Source organism: Calonectris borealis, chromosome 21, assembly GCF_964195595.1.
Source record: "Calonectris borealis chromosome 21, bCalBor7.hap1.2, whole genome shotgun sequence".
NCBI lineage: Eukaryota > Metazoa > Chordata > Aves > Procellariiformes > Procellariidae > Calonectris > Calonectris borealis.
In genome coordinates, this window is record NC_134332.1 from 3,726,901 (window position 1) to 3,743,822 (window position 16,922).

At 43.6% G+C, this 16,922-nt stretch overlaps 1 protein-coding gene across 1 annotated transcript in view; it reads left to right on the forward strand.

Annotated features, from left to right (window-relative positions):
* The window catches only part of BRINP1 (BMP/retinoic acid inducible neural specific 1), an 87,378-nt gene that overhangs the window by 53,374 nt on the left and 17,082 nt on the right, over positions 1 to 16,922 (forward strand). The window contains exons 3-5 of the mRNA XM_075170419.1: positions 6,886 to 7,076; positions 12,270 to 12,439; positions 13,751 to 13,856. Of these exons, the coding sequence (XP_075026520.1) occupies positions 6,886 to 7,076; positions 12,270 to 12,439; positions 13,751 to 13,856 (467 nt within the window). The remainder of the gene's footprint in view (positions 1 to 6,885; positions 7,077 to 12,269; positions 12,440 to 13,750; positions 13,857 to 16,922) is intronic.

Genomic DNA, 16,922 nt, shown 5'->3' on the forward strand with positions numbered 1-16,922 from the left:
TCATAGCCGCATCCTGGCCACGATCAAATTTAATAAGCAAACTTAGGTCATTAAATTTGGTCATTACTATCTTTTAACTTGTGCTTACCTATGCTGAATCACTCTACTTTGACTCTCTAGTAATAAATTTATTCCAGCGTCATCTTTTTTTTTAAACAAATCGATCTTTTCAGCACCCAACAATTATATGTTGCCTCCTAAAAGACCCAAGTGTAGTCCCATCCTAAGAAAGAACACAAGACTCAGTCATGTCTGTCTGATTGGTTTTTAATTCAGTGCTGGAACAATCTGTTTACCAAGGCATTTTCAAGGTCATATGAAATCCACCTAACTTCTAAGTCATTTTCTTTCTTTTTGCTTCTTGCAAACTTCATGTTGTTCTGGACCTATTATTTACCTCCCTCTCCTTCTACAAAAAAAAAACCTCCAAGTTTTCAACCCTGGAACAACTTAATATTTTTAAGAAAAATACCAGAGAGATGAAAACAAAACTCTGTACAGAAAAATCCAACAGGCTGAAATGATTGCCCAGAAAAGGGGAACTAGTTGAGGTTTCAGACACCTCAGCCAACACCAAGCACATGGCCAAAGTATAGACCAAGGAAAAAACAGTGGAAGATTCTTCCGTTGTCCTGTGGAGACAGGTGAAGGAGTAAGTTGTCCAACAGTGCTGTTTTATTTCTGCCGTATGATTCTGTTGAATGATGCAAACACTTATGGTCTTCTCCTTGGGTTTAGTCTTACCCAGGTAAATGCCTCTATAGGAATAAAACTGCTGCAGACAGCAAAGCATTTATCAATAGATCAATAGTCAATTTATTTATCTTATTCACCTGCCAGCTGTCATATGTCAGCCTGTCTGCTTGCCTGGTTGTTATGCAAAATGCTGTCAGGCTTTCATCTTAAGTGATTTCTTTTTCATACTTCTCTGGAATTAGATTTTTGGGGTGTTTTTTCTTTCTTACAGCAGAGCTTCATCCTCTGTCTAATTTGGAACTAGTTTGAATCTACGGACTGGAGTTTTCTTAAATAGATTAGGGGGGAAGAGTGCCAAACCCTCACAGGAAACTAATTCTTGCAGGTCCTTTGAAAAGCTCAGCTCTGAAGGCTGACTTCTTCATGCTGGCCTAGATAGAGAAGAGGCCAAGCTGCAGAGGAAACTGCTAAAGGAATATTGCACTGCTGAGCCTGGGGCTGTCTGGCATTTTGAGAGCACGGACTAGAAATAAAACATCACTGACCCCATGATAATCACAGATACCCCGTACATACTCACATTAAGCCAGATCTGGCAGTAAAAGATAAGCATTATAGCTGTTGTCATGCTCGTATCCTGCCCCCATGGCATTGTTTGCAGAGTCAAGGGCTCACAGTAACCTCGGAGAGGTATCACCCTGAGGACTGAAGATAACTATTACTTTGTGCAGCCCATGACTGGGGCAATTAGGCTGAGAAAAGGAAAGACAAAACAAAACCCCCAAACCAACAGCTCTGTTGTAGGAGCATGTGAGAGGATTCTGGAGGACTTGGGCTAAGTTCCTGATGGTAACACAAAACTTGTTTTTTACCTGGGTAAGGCTTAAAATCTGTCTGTTTTGGTTCACACTGATTCAAACAGCCGATAACACTTGTCTGCAACATACATAGGGGTGTCCAAAAATGTCTGTCTTAATGATTGTGAGGTGCTTGGATGAAAACAAGGGGCAGAGACATGTCTAGGCAGATGCCATTGTATATACACCAAAATCCAAGAGGGCAAGAAGGCGCTAGGAGTTCTCTGTCTCTGACTGGGGATCCTACTGACATCAGAGAGTCAATAATGTGTGCAATATGCCAGGTAGAAGACATTAAGCAATGTTTGTATCTTGCTGTTACTGAAGAGGGTGTTGCCTTCGGAAAGGCTCTGTCTGCTCATCACCCATGGGAGCAGTTGATGGCTTTTGAGCTATGATCTACAAAAAAGATAAAGAACTGCTGAACAGAAGGGAGCTGGTGCCTTCTCCTTGCCCAGTTCCCAGGGTGTGGTGGGGCTGGTCGTGTTTGCGTGTGGACTGTGAGTGGGATGCACTAACTGCCCTGAAGGCAATATATCCAGCAGCAGGAGGTGTTGGGGTGCTCTAGTTAGCATGACAGTAACAGGCTTTGTTCAGTGTCTTCCTGCTCTGCTTTTTTTCCTTTTTCAAACAGACTCTGTCTCGATCATTGTTTAATGCATTTAATTTCTTGTTGGTTTCAAGCGCCAGCCCTCGAGGTCCGTACTGAACTTGTTTCTTCACTTACGTCCTTTGGTTGTCTTAGCCATTTGAAGATGGGGAATTTAATTTGCTCCGACGGCCTCTCTCTTTCAGACTTCTCTCCCTGGGTAGAGATGCTTATGCCCTTGGATTCTCCTAGGCGCTCTGCTGGTGCAGTGGGGGTCTGGGTGATGTGCTTATACCAGGCTTTTGACTTTTCCTCCCTCTTCAGCATTTTTTCCCCCCTTTTTTCTGTTTCCCTGGAGCGGTCATAGTCCTAATGAGCACTGAGACATTCCTGTCTCTGACATGCATGGCCTTGATGGCGAGCTTATTAATGCAAACTCTGAAGGGGCAAGTATTTTTTCTCAGATATAGCTGTATACAAGTAAAATGTATCCCTTTACTGTGACAGGGAGGAAGGCCTGAAATATGCGTATCGGCCTGCCTGAGGCAGCACTTCATCCCTCTATTTCCTCTCACCTCCCTTCCGCCTTTGGGCATTAGCACTTCCTACCCCTTCCAGCCACCAGAAGAGTAGGCTCTTCAGTGCTTTCACCAGACATTAGAGAGCAGACTCCCCTCTGCTGACCTGGCAGGCGTTTTCCTGGGTATGCTCCACATTAGCACGGGCTGTCTACGCTGGCGAGACATTAGAGCATAAACAAGTGCCTCTCCCCCACTACTCAGACGTTAGGTCATAGTTTCTCCTTATCCTGTCTCTGCATCAGGGATACAGACTCTTCCTCCTCCTTGTTAAGAGGTTTGTCATCTTTCCAAAGCCCTTAAAAGCTTCCCCACTGGCAGAAGTTCAGGTCCGTGCTAGGGATTTCCCCTGAGGGTCAGGAGACCCTGTACTAATCCTAACTGTACCATGGGGTGCCATCATAATCCTACTCAAGTCTTTGCAACTCCTTCACCTGGAAAATGAGCAAGCAACAGTGCAATATTTCTCTTTTATAAAGTGCCTTGAGACCTGTAGAGGCCTCACCTGTGCTTTCCAGGCAATGGCATTGAGACTGTGGTGTCACTGGTGGTTCTGAGAAGCAATGATCAGTGAAATGGCATCTGGGAATGGTTTCTGGGAGGAAAGATTTCAGCGTCCTGTTGCACACATCATTCATGAATCCAAGGCCTTGGTAGATCCTCCAAAGAGTCACAGATACAAGGATTCCGTGGTGACAAACAGATGAGAGTACGCTTACCTAGCCTGGTGCCATGGATTCAGTCATGGCCAATAGTAGCTGCTTCTGCAGAAAATGCAACTAAGTCTAGCATTGAAAGCTAATAGAAAACCTGTTCTTGGAGGTGTTTCTTCACAGACTTCAGGAGTTACAGGTTGGATCATTTCCTAAGGCCAGAGCTATACTGTTCCCTGCAAATATCTTTTTTTATCACCTCAAAAATTCTAAGTTATTTCACTAGCCATATCCACTAATGTTAAGTCTATTTTCCAAAATTGTAACATAATCTTGGCCTCGGGTGCATCTTACAGCACAGAGTTCTATAGGTTGCGTGGAAGACTGCTAGTATTTAGAGGGTTGTTTTCAATGTAAAATATTCTGGAACTGGGGAAGCCAAGTTTAATATGTAATTGTGGTCATTAATCAGTAAGCTTAACAATACCATATAGTTTGCTTGACCAATCCGAATCAATCAACAGCACACAGAGAATACAGCCAAATACTATGCAAAACCTTAAAAAAAAAAGCTTGAAAAATGTCACTAAGTAAATTCAAATAATGCATAAATTAAAGGAAATTGCAACTGGCTCATGGATATTCTATGAGCAGAAGATAAACATCTAAGTTAGTTGCATAAATTATTCATCATAACGTATTTGCTCAGCTTTTCTCATCAGCTATGAAAGCCACACATTCAAGCTTTTGGAGAGTATAATAGGACGGGGCTTTCACCTCAGTGATATGCCCTAGGAGTGGGAAGCCCTGGCGAGGGATGACATGCATAAGAACTGAGTGGAAAAAGTTTCCTTCACCGTGGTGTTTTAGATGTGGATTCTACTAAGGGCTTGCCTGAATGGTGACTGGAATTGTCCCTTGGCAGCAGGCAAGGTTGAAGATATGGCAAGGATTTCTTTTAAACTTCTCCTTTTGCCTCCTGCCAGTGGTGTCATGAGATGATGTTGGACCTGATGTAAAAAATGAACCCACTTTCACTTTGAACACACTTTACCAAATTCTCATTCTCTGTTCCTACCTTTCCCATCTTTATTGCCCACCGCTTTCCAGTGCGTGGTCCTAACTGTAACTGTTTGCCCTGTCCATCCCCACACACTGAATGGAGGCACTCCAAGGGTGTGGGTGTTGATGTATCAACAGGACCCTACTTGAACAGTTGCACGCTTTGACTCCATGGTCTTTGCTTTGGAATAGATAACTTGACAGTAACAAAAGCAAACTCTCTGTACTTTGTCTGGGAACATGAAGCATTCCCTCAGCCCTTTCTGAAAACGTGCTGGCTCTGGAGGGCTCTAGTCCCTCCTGACTTTATCGATAATGCTTGCAGGAAGCAGTAATCTGAGAGCAAAAGTGTGCTTGAGTTTTACAGGAAGCAATAATTGTCTCTTTGGAGAGGAAGCACAGATGGCATTTTTCTTACCCTTACTGGTTATGATCTTTATGATAGGAACATGGGAATCTTTATTATAAAACCTTGCCTGCCTTTTAGCATCCAGATCTGCTTTGTCCCGTACAGTGTAACTCCTGTATCCTGAAGGGACCGATCCTTTCTTCATGCAAAGGAGATTTCCTTGTATAGCTGGGTTTGGGATCACCACTCTGATCATGAATGATTAGAGCAACCTCTCTTTAGTGTCAGAAAAGCTATTTGTCTTTACTTTTAAGGTTCTACCTATCACTAAAAGCCACCGTGGGACCCCTAAATGTATCTTTTCCACAGATACTAAGTATTGGACTTTTCCTCTGCTGTCCAAGAATAGTGTAAAAGCTATATTCTGCTCCATACAGTGAATACATAGACATTGGTAATGCTCTTGTTATCTGCAGACAACTTTAGAGCCAATGGTCTGTTTTCTCCACTCCTGGTATTAAGATCCTAGTCTATGGGGGTTTGGGTTGGATTTGGGGTTTTTTTGGCCTTTTGACAGAGGTTTTTCTAGGAAAGACTGGTTTTGTGGATTTCAAGGTTTGACATTAATGACTCTTAGGATGTGGTAAAAGGGGTGTTTTTTTTTGGCGTTTTTACTTGTGTGAAAGCCTAGGAGCTACAGAGGGGGCATTAGCTCAGGTGTAAGGAGATATTTTGAAGTAAAAGCTGGCACTTTGCTATTTTAATCAATGCAACTGCTGTTAGGCACCCTGGGGCATTGTGATGGGGTGCAATCAAAATAAATACATGCATAATTGCATTAAGTAAAATAACCCTACACACATAAAGTGGACTGGGTGTAGAATCAACCTGGGGAAAAAAAAATCTGGTTTGTGATACTGACTTACAGCATCTCCTAAATCTGCCTGCATGTCAGGTTCTCTACAAGCAAAGTGGGATTGCCGGTGCTAGTTGACACACATTGATAGAAAGTGCCGCGTCAGTGCCAGGTATTGTCATTCCTATTATTTAAATGAAATTTTTGTCTTAAACCTGAGTTACAGGAATAAGTGAATGAAAAGTGACAGAGAAGCCTGTGACTTGATTATCTGGGACATGGCTTAAGATAGTACAGGTGTGTTGTAGGAGAGTGATTATAAATAAAAACCTTTCCTTTTAAGAAGGCCTTGCTCAATATTTTTCAAAGGACATTAATAGGTTTCTCATCTTTTAGGTGCTCAGCTGGTGATGTATTTCAGAGTTTTGCATTTTAGATTGCAGGTGTGCAAGGTTTTCTCTAGGCATTTCCCTCTGTGTTGTTTCAAAATGGATACCTGCAATAAAGCGCTGCTTTTGCAAACATTAACTTTATTTTTTTCCCAGTTGCTATCAGTTTAAAGGAAGGGATTTGAAAATCACTTTATAGGGTTTTTTTTTAAAAAAAAAAAGAAAAACAAGCAAAACCTCCATTTTCATCCTGGCCTCTGCTTATATCTGAATCGATCCTTTTAGATGGTTTATCAAGCATATTGTTTTTCAAAATGATCTTTTGCTGTACTCCCTGGTGCTGAAAGATTAAGATGTCTGGAGGAAGTGTGTTTCCTTCAGCCTTACTTTGCAAAAGCAGTAGCTACAAGGAAGACTTGTGGACATGGGGACATAGCAATGATCAGACTGGTCTGAATCTACATCTAACTGACCAGCTCTTTTGCTGACAGGAACCAGACTTTTTTGCTTTATGGAGAAGTGTAAGACCCCAAAGTGTGTGGGGGTGAAAGGACCAGGCTGCTTTCTTTCTAGGGAAATGCAGTCCTCTGCCAGACATCTCTGGAGACTCTGAGACCTCTTCATCAGCCCAGACCCTGATCCTCAAAGTATGTTGTTATTGTGCAGTAATGTCTTGCTTTTCCTCTTCTCCTCCCCCGCCCCTTCTGTCTAGCCTTGTGGCCTCACGTGTGTATCCATGTGGGGGTGTCCAACAGGATTGTCCCCTTCGCCATCTTCCTTCCCTGCCCTTGGTGGCTCTCCTTGCCCCTCTGGACTCAAAGCCTCACCCCTGTTGTGTTCCTGTGTTGTCGCATAGGGAGTTTGCCCGTTGGAAGGTGAGGAACACAGCCATCGAGCGGAGGGACCTGCTCCACAATCCACTGCCCCTGATGCCTGAGTTTCAGAGGAGCATCCGCCTCCTGGGCAGGAGACCCACCACGCAGCAGTTCATTGATACCATCATCAAAAAGTACGGCACCCACATCCTCATCTCTGCCACCCTGGGAGGTAGGTGGCAACCTGGGCTCTTTTCTTACGTGGGTGTCAGTGGTGGGGTGGTGAAGGCACCGGACAGCACCTGCAAACCTTGGCCGTGTTGGTGGAGGCTGGCTGGTAGCATGGAGCCAGGCTGCAGCTCCGCCAGCCAAAGCCCATCTCATCGTCAGATGGTTTGAAAATCCCCAGAGTACGAATAGCCTTTGCAAATGAATTCACAGCGCAATGCGCGCGAGTTCAGCATCTGTGACGTGTGTGCACCTGTGCTCCTCCGACAGCCGCGTGTGTGTACTGGTGTGTGTCAAGATAAACATGCTTCATTTAGCCGGGGAGCCTGTCTGTCATTCCTGTGCCCCTGTCCTTAATTTGACAATAGTGTGTGTTGATCCCTCTTTTTTTCAGAATGAAACCAATGCAGGAGGGAAAAAACATCCTTTTTTTGCTGGAACTGGAGGAATTTTAAAGAGCTCCAGCAAAAGGGAGCTCAGGGAGTTGGGCAGGGAGCATGTGCAGCAGGGGAAGAGATGGCCAGAAAGGCCTGTGCTGAACACATAAGTGAAAGCAGTAACATGAAGTGGACTTTTGAAAAAAAACAACAGTTAAGTAAAATTCAAAATGTATATGCAAGGGCAAGGACTGCAGAGAGGCTTACGTGTGCAAGCGGAGTATGTCGGTGATGACATAAGAGAGAGTACTGTAGGGCCATTAATCCATGTGCATGCACTGCTCTTGGTGCTGCATAGACAATTCAAGTACTGAGTATTGAAAACAGGAGGGGTGAAAATCAGCAACTCCTCTTGATATTTGCTGCTGATTTTTTTTTCCCCTCTTGTACTATTTTTACCACTCTTTACCCCTTTGGGGTGTGCATTTAAACACCTTTCTTTTGAGAACTACTATGTCAGAGGGATTCTGCGGTGGTAAAAGGGTCTTAATTTTAGTACAGAGTTTGTTGCTGTTGCTTCTTCTAATGTATCTGACCTCCAGCCTTGCCACATTGTGAAGTTTGTAGTGAACTTTGAGGAATTTCTGGCCATCTGTCTGTTCCCAAAGCATTCTGCAGACACTCGGATGAGACGTAGATGAGATTAGATGTGTGCATATGATTCATGCACAAACTGGGTGGTAGGTAAATTGGCGTGGATCCATTGAAGTCAAATGGCCTCTCATGTGGCAAATGTCCTTCAAAGAACCTCAGGCTGCTCTTCCAGCCCAGGCATTCAAACAGTCTGCTCCATCAGCAAGAAATATGAAAGAAAAAAGGTTTCCATGCACTGAAGAGTACGAGTGACTGCCTGCATCAGGCCTTAATGAAGTCTGTAAAGATAACTCCTTTTTATTGAGGAAATCACTTTTCAGGACCATATTTTGCAAAGCCCAAGCCAGCCAAGTAAGAATCCAGTAAAGTGTTGAGAGGCTTTTTTGTGGGGTTACTTTTCTTTCCATTGATATGCCTTTTTCTTCTTGCCACTCACATCTGTGGAAATTCAAAATAAGAAAGACCTTTGCTGGTAAAATATATTTTTAATTTTGCCTGGGTGAGGTTGTGAATTATTCACAGTGGCTTGTTTCTTCTCCTGATTTTACAACACAACAATTTTAAATATGTAGGGACTTGTAACGAGAACTGGTATTGGAGAGGAGTGCTAAAGGCTCCATTAGCCCAGAGCACGGTGAGCAATGGTGGGGGAGAAAAGAAGGATTTATCTTGGCAATGGCAGTCCCAGAAAAAATGTAGATGAAGCTCAGCATACATTGTGCAAGGAGGACACACTTTGTGGGCTAAACAAGACCACTGGGATATAACAGCAGACATGTCCTGGCACCCTTGCTCTCCCAAGACCTTGGGTCTCCTCGAAAAGTTACAAGAATTCTGATTTGGATTACAGTGGTTTGTAAACTTAGCCTGATGTCTTATTAAGTTGCAAACAAGTGACAAACACACAGGAAATTGTTTTGCTTTTAAATGCCAGCTGTTGCATGGAACCCAGGAGGCTTGATGATGGATCAGGCCAGCCCACCTGAATACAGCAGCTATTTTCACACCTGGCCACACAAGGAACAGCTCTGGTGCCTTTTAACCTACAGAGCAGGCAGGTCCCCCTGGAACCTAATAAAAAACCCAGCTCTGCTCCAGTTTAGTTCTGACAGAGGGATTGGTGAAGGGTCATTTTGAGGGCATCCATGCTCCGGGATGGAGCACACAGAGCTGAGAGCCAATTTGCAGGGAAAGCCCTGAAGGAAAGACAACTTTGAACATAGCATCTGCTTAATAAACGAGAAATTAAGACTTAATAATGCAGCAAAAGTCTATTAACCTCTCTTGATCTAAGGGTTGCTTTCTCATGCGCACTCTCCATGGGGATGCTGTGCTTTTCCAGGTCTGCACACATGTACACAGATTTCCAGCAACGTTATTTCTGCTCAGCATCCTTTGCTCCTAGGGACAGTGTTTGTCCCTCAGGAGAAGCATCAAATATCTTGGGCTTCACTTTCCTTTTTTCTTCCTCTTCTTCCCAGTGAAGAGGTCCAAACACCTCAGGGAGGAAAAATGACAGCTTTTGTGGGGAAATCACTGATCTCCACTGCCCTAGAGCACAGGTTTCTCCTGTCTGATGTCTAGGAGCTGTCTCAGCTACTCATTGCCCGCTTCGTGTTCTCTGGGGACCGAAAGCTAACGGTGGATGTCCTGGTGATCTGAAACTGATGTTATTGCCTGATGCAATTCAGCCCACGCTTCCTGGTTGCTCGCTGTCCAAAGAACCTCCAATCTCAGCATTCCTCTACTAAAATGAACTGGTCTGGACTGAAAAGGTTCTGATTTTTGTGCCTTGGCTATTAAAAGAAGGCATGATATTTTTCCACAAAAAACTGTTTTTTCCAGTTACTGGTGGAATTGAAGAACAGTCAATACCTGGATCCCACAGGTTCCTCTGAGAATCGCAGCTAAGGGGAGAATTACCCCAGGTCTTCCCTCTCCTTTCACAGGAGGCAAAGCATCATTTATGTCTGCTGCGTCTCCATGCAGATAAATACTTCCATTACACGAGAGATACAAAACTTTTGGCTCAAAATACAACACTTTCACACTGATCCAGCCTATCTTCCTCCAAACCTCTTGGCTAACTATGCAGAAGTCCTTTCAGTGGCAAAGAAGTTGCCTCATGAAAAGTCACAAAGTCTGACCGTCCTTCAAATCCCCCTGTAAAACTCACCTCAAAGATGAAACCTGGAAATGCATTGACAGCAGCCAGGCATCTGGTGTGCGGTGACCGCTGTTTCTCACACTAATCACAGTCATCTTATTACCTTGTGCTTTGCCGGCTGTTTGTTGTATACGCCTGTTGTGTCTCATCAGATACGGGGGTTTTAAATCCTCTGGGACAGGAACCATCTTTCTGCTGTTGTGTGGATAAAGCCTGATGTGACAGAGCCTTGATCCCTGCCAAGGTCTCCTCACACTGCTTAACGCATAATAATGTTAACGGTGATAAAGGAAATCAAAGCTGGTCATCTTCCAGGGAAAGTGTTTTTGTGAGAAGTAACAATGATGATACTGTTACTACTACAACTTTGATCGTGGTCAAAGGATAGTATGTTATTTTTAACAAAATATTAACGAGAGAAAGTTTTACATGCCAAACTTCTCCACTTAGCTCCCGTGAAGCCAATTGAAAGATTTCAACTGATCAATTATTTTGATGAAAAGTATCTTCTTTCCACCAAAAATTTCCATTTTTCATCTCAAAGCCAAAGGCTCAATCCTCAACATATCAATCGCTTGAAAAACTGAAATCCAATAAAAATATTTTGATTTTCAGCCAAAATTTTTTTGGCTTCTTTTCAGGCATTTGGCTTCCAGATAAAAGCTGGGAAATTTCCAGGGAAAGCAAGGGGGAGGGCTTACTGGGAGTTTTGTTGCATGTATGGAATAAAAGAAATTATTTGGCCAAATCAAACAATTTCAGCTAATATGAATTTTTAAGAAAAGTAAGTGCTTGTTCTCTTAAAAAAACAAACAAACAAAAGGCAAAAATGCTGAGCAAAATATTTCTTGGCCTAAAAAGTGGTGGTGCATTTTTTTGACCATGCTGTCATTGCCAGAGGCAATGTATTCATCAGTAGTTCATCTATCAAATCAGAACAAGTACCATTCTTCTCATTAAGAGAGCTATGTAGAAATGGCACATTCTTACCCTAGGTATCTATTCTCTTCATTTATTAAAATCAGAACTTCAGATGTTAAGCATGCAGGATGGTATTCTACCTTTTTACTCCTTCTATAATGCCAGCCTTATGTTAAGAATGAACTGGATTTTAATCTGGCTTATACAGCACAAATTGAACTTTTAGGTAAATATTACTTCTTGGCTTCATGTCCTTTTCATATATCTTTTGTTGGATTCAGGTTTCTGCTAATGCTTAGGATGTTGGTGCTATCAGGTCTTAACTGCTTCACTCCCAGATTCTCTGTGATTACTGGCTCAAAATCACCTGTTGTCCCTTATTTTGCACAATATTTTTTACTCTCCATATAAATTCACTGAATGAGACTCTAAGAGAGGAGGGGAAAAAAAGCAGAAAGGGTGGATGGTTTAACTTAACTTTCTCATTTGCTCTTTCCTCTGATTGCTTTCCTTCACTCAGCCCCCTGCCCTTACCCTTTTGCATGCTCACTGGAAGCTAAAGAGGTACAACTAACATTTGTTTGTCCTCTGTACCCACTTATGTCCCTATGTCGTATTTGCAACTTAAATCATCCTTTGTTTCTTCTAGAAATCAGGTCAGAGAGAATTGCATAAAAGTGGCATCTTCTCTGGCCAGGTGTGCATCGTTCCAGAGGCACTGCCCACAGAGAAAAGCGTTCCTCAAGTGGGACAAATGGTCTGAATCCTTACCAACCCTAATAGTTGTGGTAAAGCTGTGCTGGCTAATAAACATCCAAAATGCTATCTACTCAATTCAGTGGAGCTGATCTACAAGTGTGGTGGACCTGGCCTTTCTGGCTGAATGGAGAAGGAGGCTCATATATACTGCACTGGGGTTCTAGTACTGCTGAGGAAGGCTGGGTTCATTTAAGAGTGCTTTAGGTGTCGGACTTTTCTTTCTTTAGATGCAACATGTGACAACACGTGTTCCTGTTAAGATGACCCTACATGGCAGCCTCTCGGGCCTTACTGAAATCTCCTTTTCTTTCTGCTGCAGGAGAGGAGGCCTTGACCATGTACATGGACAAAAGCCGCCTCGACAGAAAGTCAGGAAACGCTACCCAGAGCGTTGAAGCACTGCACCAGCTTGCTTCCTCCTACTTTGTAGACCGTGATGGCACCATGAGGAGACTCCATGAGATCCAGATCTCTACCGGAGCAATCAAGGTACTGTATGTTGCCTTGGGAAGAGAAAGAAGATTGTGTGTCCATACCAGTACTGTAGGGATTTGGGGCAGGACTTTGCCGGTCCAGTGAGATGTCTTTTTTGATTACAAGTTGTTTTGTTCCTGTGCTGATTTCCCAGGGTAAATTGTTCTCTTATGGACCTTACTGAAGAATTGATTTCCCCAGAGCCAGTAATACCTGGAAAGAGGCGGGCATTCAGTGTGATGGTTATGTAGGATAGGAGACTTCCACTATGTGTGGCAGTGACCCCTGAAAGGGAGGGAGGGAACAGATAATCCAGATCAGCGATGGAAGCTGGAAAGGAAAGGCAGGTCTGTGAAATGGGCAACCCCGTGCCGCCCAGAAGTATTTTCCTCTTCTGGGTGTAAGACTGCTAAACATCTCTGAGATGAATTTACTACAAGAAAAGGTGAAAAACTCAGTGTGGCATTACTGAGGCATCTGGAATGAAACGGACTGAGAGACAGCTTGGGGGTTGCAGCAGGAAGGAAGGGGAGCTGCTCAGAGCATACAAAATAGGGAAAATGGCTCTGCAGACAAAGGCTGCCTTCTCCGAAAGCAATCATCTTATACTGGGGAGGGATGTTATTGTTGCAGAGTTCACTCCAGGGAAGGCAATGTGGATGGAGTCATCATTGTTAGCCATTTCTGAAAGGTTTCAGCTCTTGTTATTGTTCTGTGGTGTCTCATGGCTGGGTCTGTTCCCTTCTGGATGGGAAATCGAATTGAGATATTGAAACAGTGACAGCAGATAATCACCCTTTGTGAATTCAGGAAGGGCAGCTCTCCTCCATGGCTGGAAACCAACAGCAGCAACCACAGCAACAGCACGGCAGGTCATCTGCGCCTCCATCTATCCTCAGCACAAGGATGGTGTGCACATATGTTGTGGGAGCACTAGGCACCATTGTGGGCTGGCAATCCATCTCTTTATCTTGCTTTCCAATAAGAGAAGCCAGGGAATAATTCCTCTGCTGGCTTCTGGTGTTCTCCAATGGAGATCCTCTATGAGAAACATCAATCTGCAAGATCTCATTTCCAAGCTCAGAATAACATGCAGTACCATAAAGAAAGCAGATGCAAGCTGAAAAAATACAGTGAATTGTGAGCGTGCCAAACATTAGCTGTGTCTGTCCGGTGTGGGGCATTTTTTCCCAATTAGGGAAGATGCATTTTGGATTGCATCAGCTGGTGGCAAGGGGTCATTACATTACAAGGTCTGAACCTGCCTGGGGAAGATGTGATGCTGCAGTCAAAGGGAACACTCTCTCTTTTCCACATCCTCCACAGGTAACAGAAACTCGGACAGGCCCCCTGGGCTGTAACAGCTACGACAATCTGGACTCTGTGAGTTCTGTCCTTCTGCAAAGCACTGAGAGCAAACTCCACCTGCAAGGTAGGGCACAGGAATGAGGGAGATGGTAATACAGGGCATGGAGTGGGGGGGTGAAATGAGAGAGGGGTGGCCTTTTTCCTAGCATTTTCCACTCCTCTGTTTGCTGTGATTGTGAATTGTAAGTTCCCTGAGGCAGGGCTGGTGGTTTCATGTGATGCTCAGCACAGCAGAGCCAGGGCTTGACAGGGACTGAGCTAAGGGCGCAAGGAACTGCAGACTGGACCCCAGTGAAGTGTCTGGGTGCCCCCTGCCATTGAATTTTGATGGACTTCTGTGTATTATACATACACCGATATAAATAAATGTGACCTTTTCCATTAATATTGAAGGGGCATTCTGTCCATGTCTCTTTGTCCCTCCCAAATTGCTGATTTGCGTAAGAGGTTTGCAGATCAGCTTTTGGGAGTCTCTAATGACCGTAATCCTTGGGAAAAGTCACAGAGGTTTTATTTGGATGCTAGAAGCCATGGCTTCAGTCCCAGTTGGGGAGCTAGTCCAGAAGTCAACAGATAGAGGTCATGACTGAATTAATAAATAAATACATGCTGGTTAGCAAGAAGTCAACTTGAGTAGAAGGAGGAAATTCACTGGGCATGTAATTTACTAAGGTTATTCCCAGGTTTTTGACAAAATAAGGAAATGTGGGATTTAATTGCTCATTTGCCCAGATGGTTTTATTTCTGGAATCCTTGTACTTGCACAAATTTTAATTTTTCAGATGAATGGGCTACATTACATCTTCTGCTTTGAGTATAATTTGGCAAGTGCTGTTTTAATCTTGGTTTCACAGAAAGTGGGTTTCATTTACCGAGTCATGTTGTGGATCTATTATTATTGTTGTTATTATTTGCCTTTAAAAATAATAGGCAGGTTGTTTTCACTATTCCGGTGATTATCTAAATCAGTGAGTTCTGGTTCTTACCTAATTAACAATAAACAATTTGAGGCTTTTTATATACTGTGAGGATGGCTGCTGGTAATGAAAACCCAAGGATGACACATGAGGTAACTAGGTAAACGGCTAAATAAGCAGACAGCTTGGTTTATAGGCAGACAAACTGGTAAGTAGGTAAATCAATAGATCTCTATTGGCTATCTGATCCTACAAGAGAAGAGAAAAAGCAAGATTCCTGGGAGGGGGAAGGAGGTGGAGGAAGAGGGAAAATTTAGGAGAGAGAAAGCATATAAGGTGGTGATTTCTGGTGGGACAGACAGAGGACCTCAGGGGTCAACTACACGTGGGTTTCGTGGAGCTTCATGGCATAACCCAGCCCAGAGAGAGGGCAGACCCCAGCCGAGGGAGACAGCAAGGAAAGGGAGGAAGGTAAGAGCTCTTCCTAATAGAACAAAGTGACCTTTAAAGCTACACCTGAGTGTTTTCCGCCTAATCTGGAGTGTGGTTCTTGGGATAATTACCCAGGATCCTTCCTCTGCTCTGAAAGGCCTCATTAGGAATTAGTCACAGGGCTGCAGGTAATGGATCGTGACCGAGTCTCCTCTGATCTGATTAGCAGCCAAGCATGAGCTGCTGACAGAAATCCATGTTACTACCTTCATGTCACTCTGGCTCCGAGGCTGGCTCAATAAAAGAGCAGCATCTTCGTGACAGGGAGAATTTCTGTTTCTGAACTTGCTTGCTGCCGCGCAGCCCTGAAAGTCATGGTTTTAAAGACGTGCCCTTTAGGAGATGCAATGGCCAGACCCGGAGCTAAGCTACCTTCGTGCCTGCATGTAGGATTCGGGATGGTCAGCCAGCCTAGAGATTTAGGGGAGGACCTGGATGCATACACAGTGCAGGGTGTCTGGTTCTGCACCTGTGGTTACACGGACAGAAAATCATCACTTTTTATTTATTTATAAACCAGTATGGGACCCAGCATGCATGTGCATCTGTGTCAAATGCCTGCACTGGGGTATATATACAGGTACGCTTATCACAGTAGCTCAGAAGCTCTTTTTCCTAGCACTGCCTGGGGCTAAGTTCCCTGTCCTGTGCATGGGGAGGGCTGTGCGGTGATGCAGCCTCCGCTCACGGGACTGGGGGGAACCTGTTGTGGGCCAGGATCTCACAGGTGACTGCACTTATTTCCACTTCGTATCCTCCTGTCCCTGCCACCAGCACGAAATCGTCCCTGCGTCTGCCTCCACCGAGCTGCCTGGCAAAGGAATAAACTAGAGCATGGGAGGGGAAGATGTTAACAGCTCTACAGCAGTCTGGTGGAAAACAGGAATTTGTGTTCCCTGGCAAAGTGTCTTAGGCTGAAATTTGAAAATTTGAGTGAAAAAAAGCAATATTTTGAAAAGTTTTGGGAAATTAAAATTCCAGACATATCCTCTTGGACAGTGTGACAGTATATGTCAATACTGCAACATGGCACTATTTCAATAACGTAAAATCCTTCTGTGCTATTCTAAACATTGCAACATTAAATGGGAAATATTGCATATTATGTGGTTTGTTACGTCAAATATGGTAATAGAATATGAAAATTTACATTACAATTAATATTAAGTCTTTGCCAAGATGGGCAGAGCAGTAATGACAACACAAAACATTTCAGCTTTTCAGTGAAACAAAATGAGAAAGTATGAAAAATACATTTAGACCTTTCCCTGTCAAAAGTGTTTTTAGAGTCAACATGCTCTCACAAAATGCTTCAATGAAACTGCATTTTCAACAGAAAACTCTTCTGTGGAAAATGTTTCAAATAGCTCTAATTTAGAGCTGGGGAAATTTACCTCTTTTAATGGAGGAAGCCTTTTATACACAGTCCAGAACCAAACATCTCTCTCTAACAGTTTTTCTGGGTCAATTAAGGACATGTTCCCTTGTCAGACACTTCATATTCTGCCTGTAGTTATCTAAGCCTAAACCTATACCAAATCCGCGCTCCTCTTAATTTTTAAAGAGGAACTTTACACTTTACAGAGTGGCAGAATTCCTCCTTCTGATCAGTAAGTTACCTTCAGAACTAAGGCATTCTCCCTAACACTCATCACCAGCAAACTTACCTTCTGCATGTATTATCAGCTCCTGAGGCTGCTGTGGAGAATGAGCCCATTCCT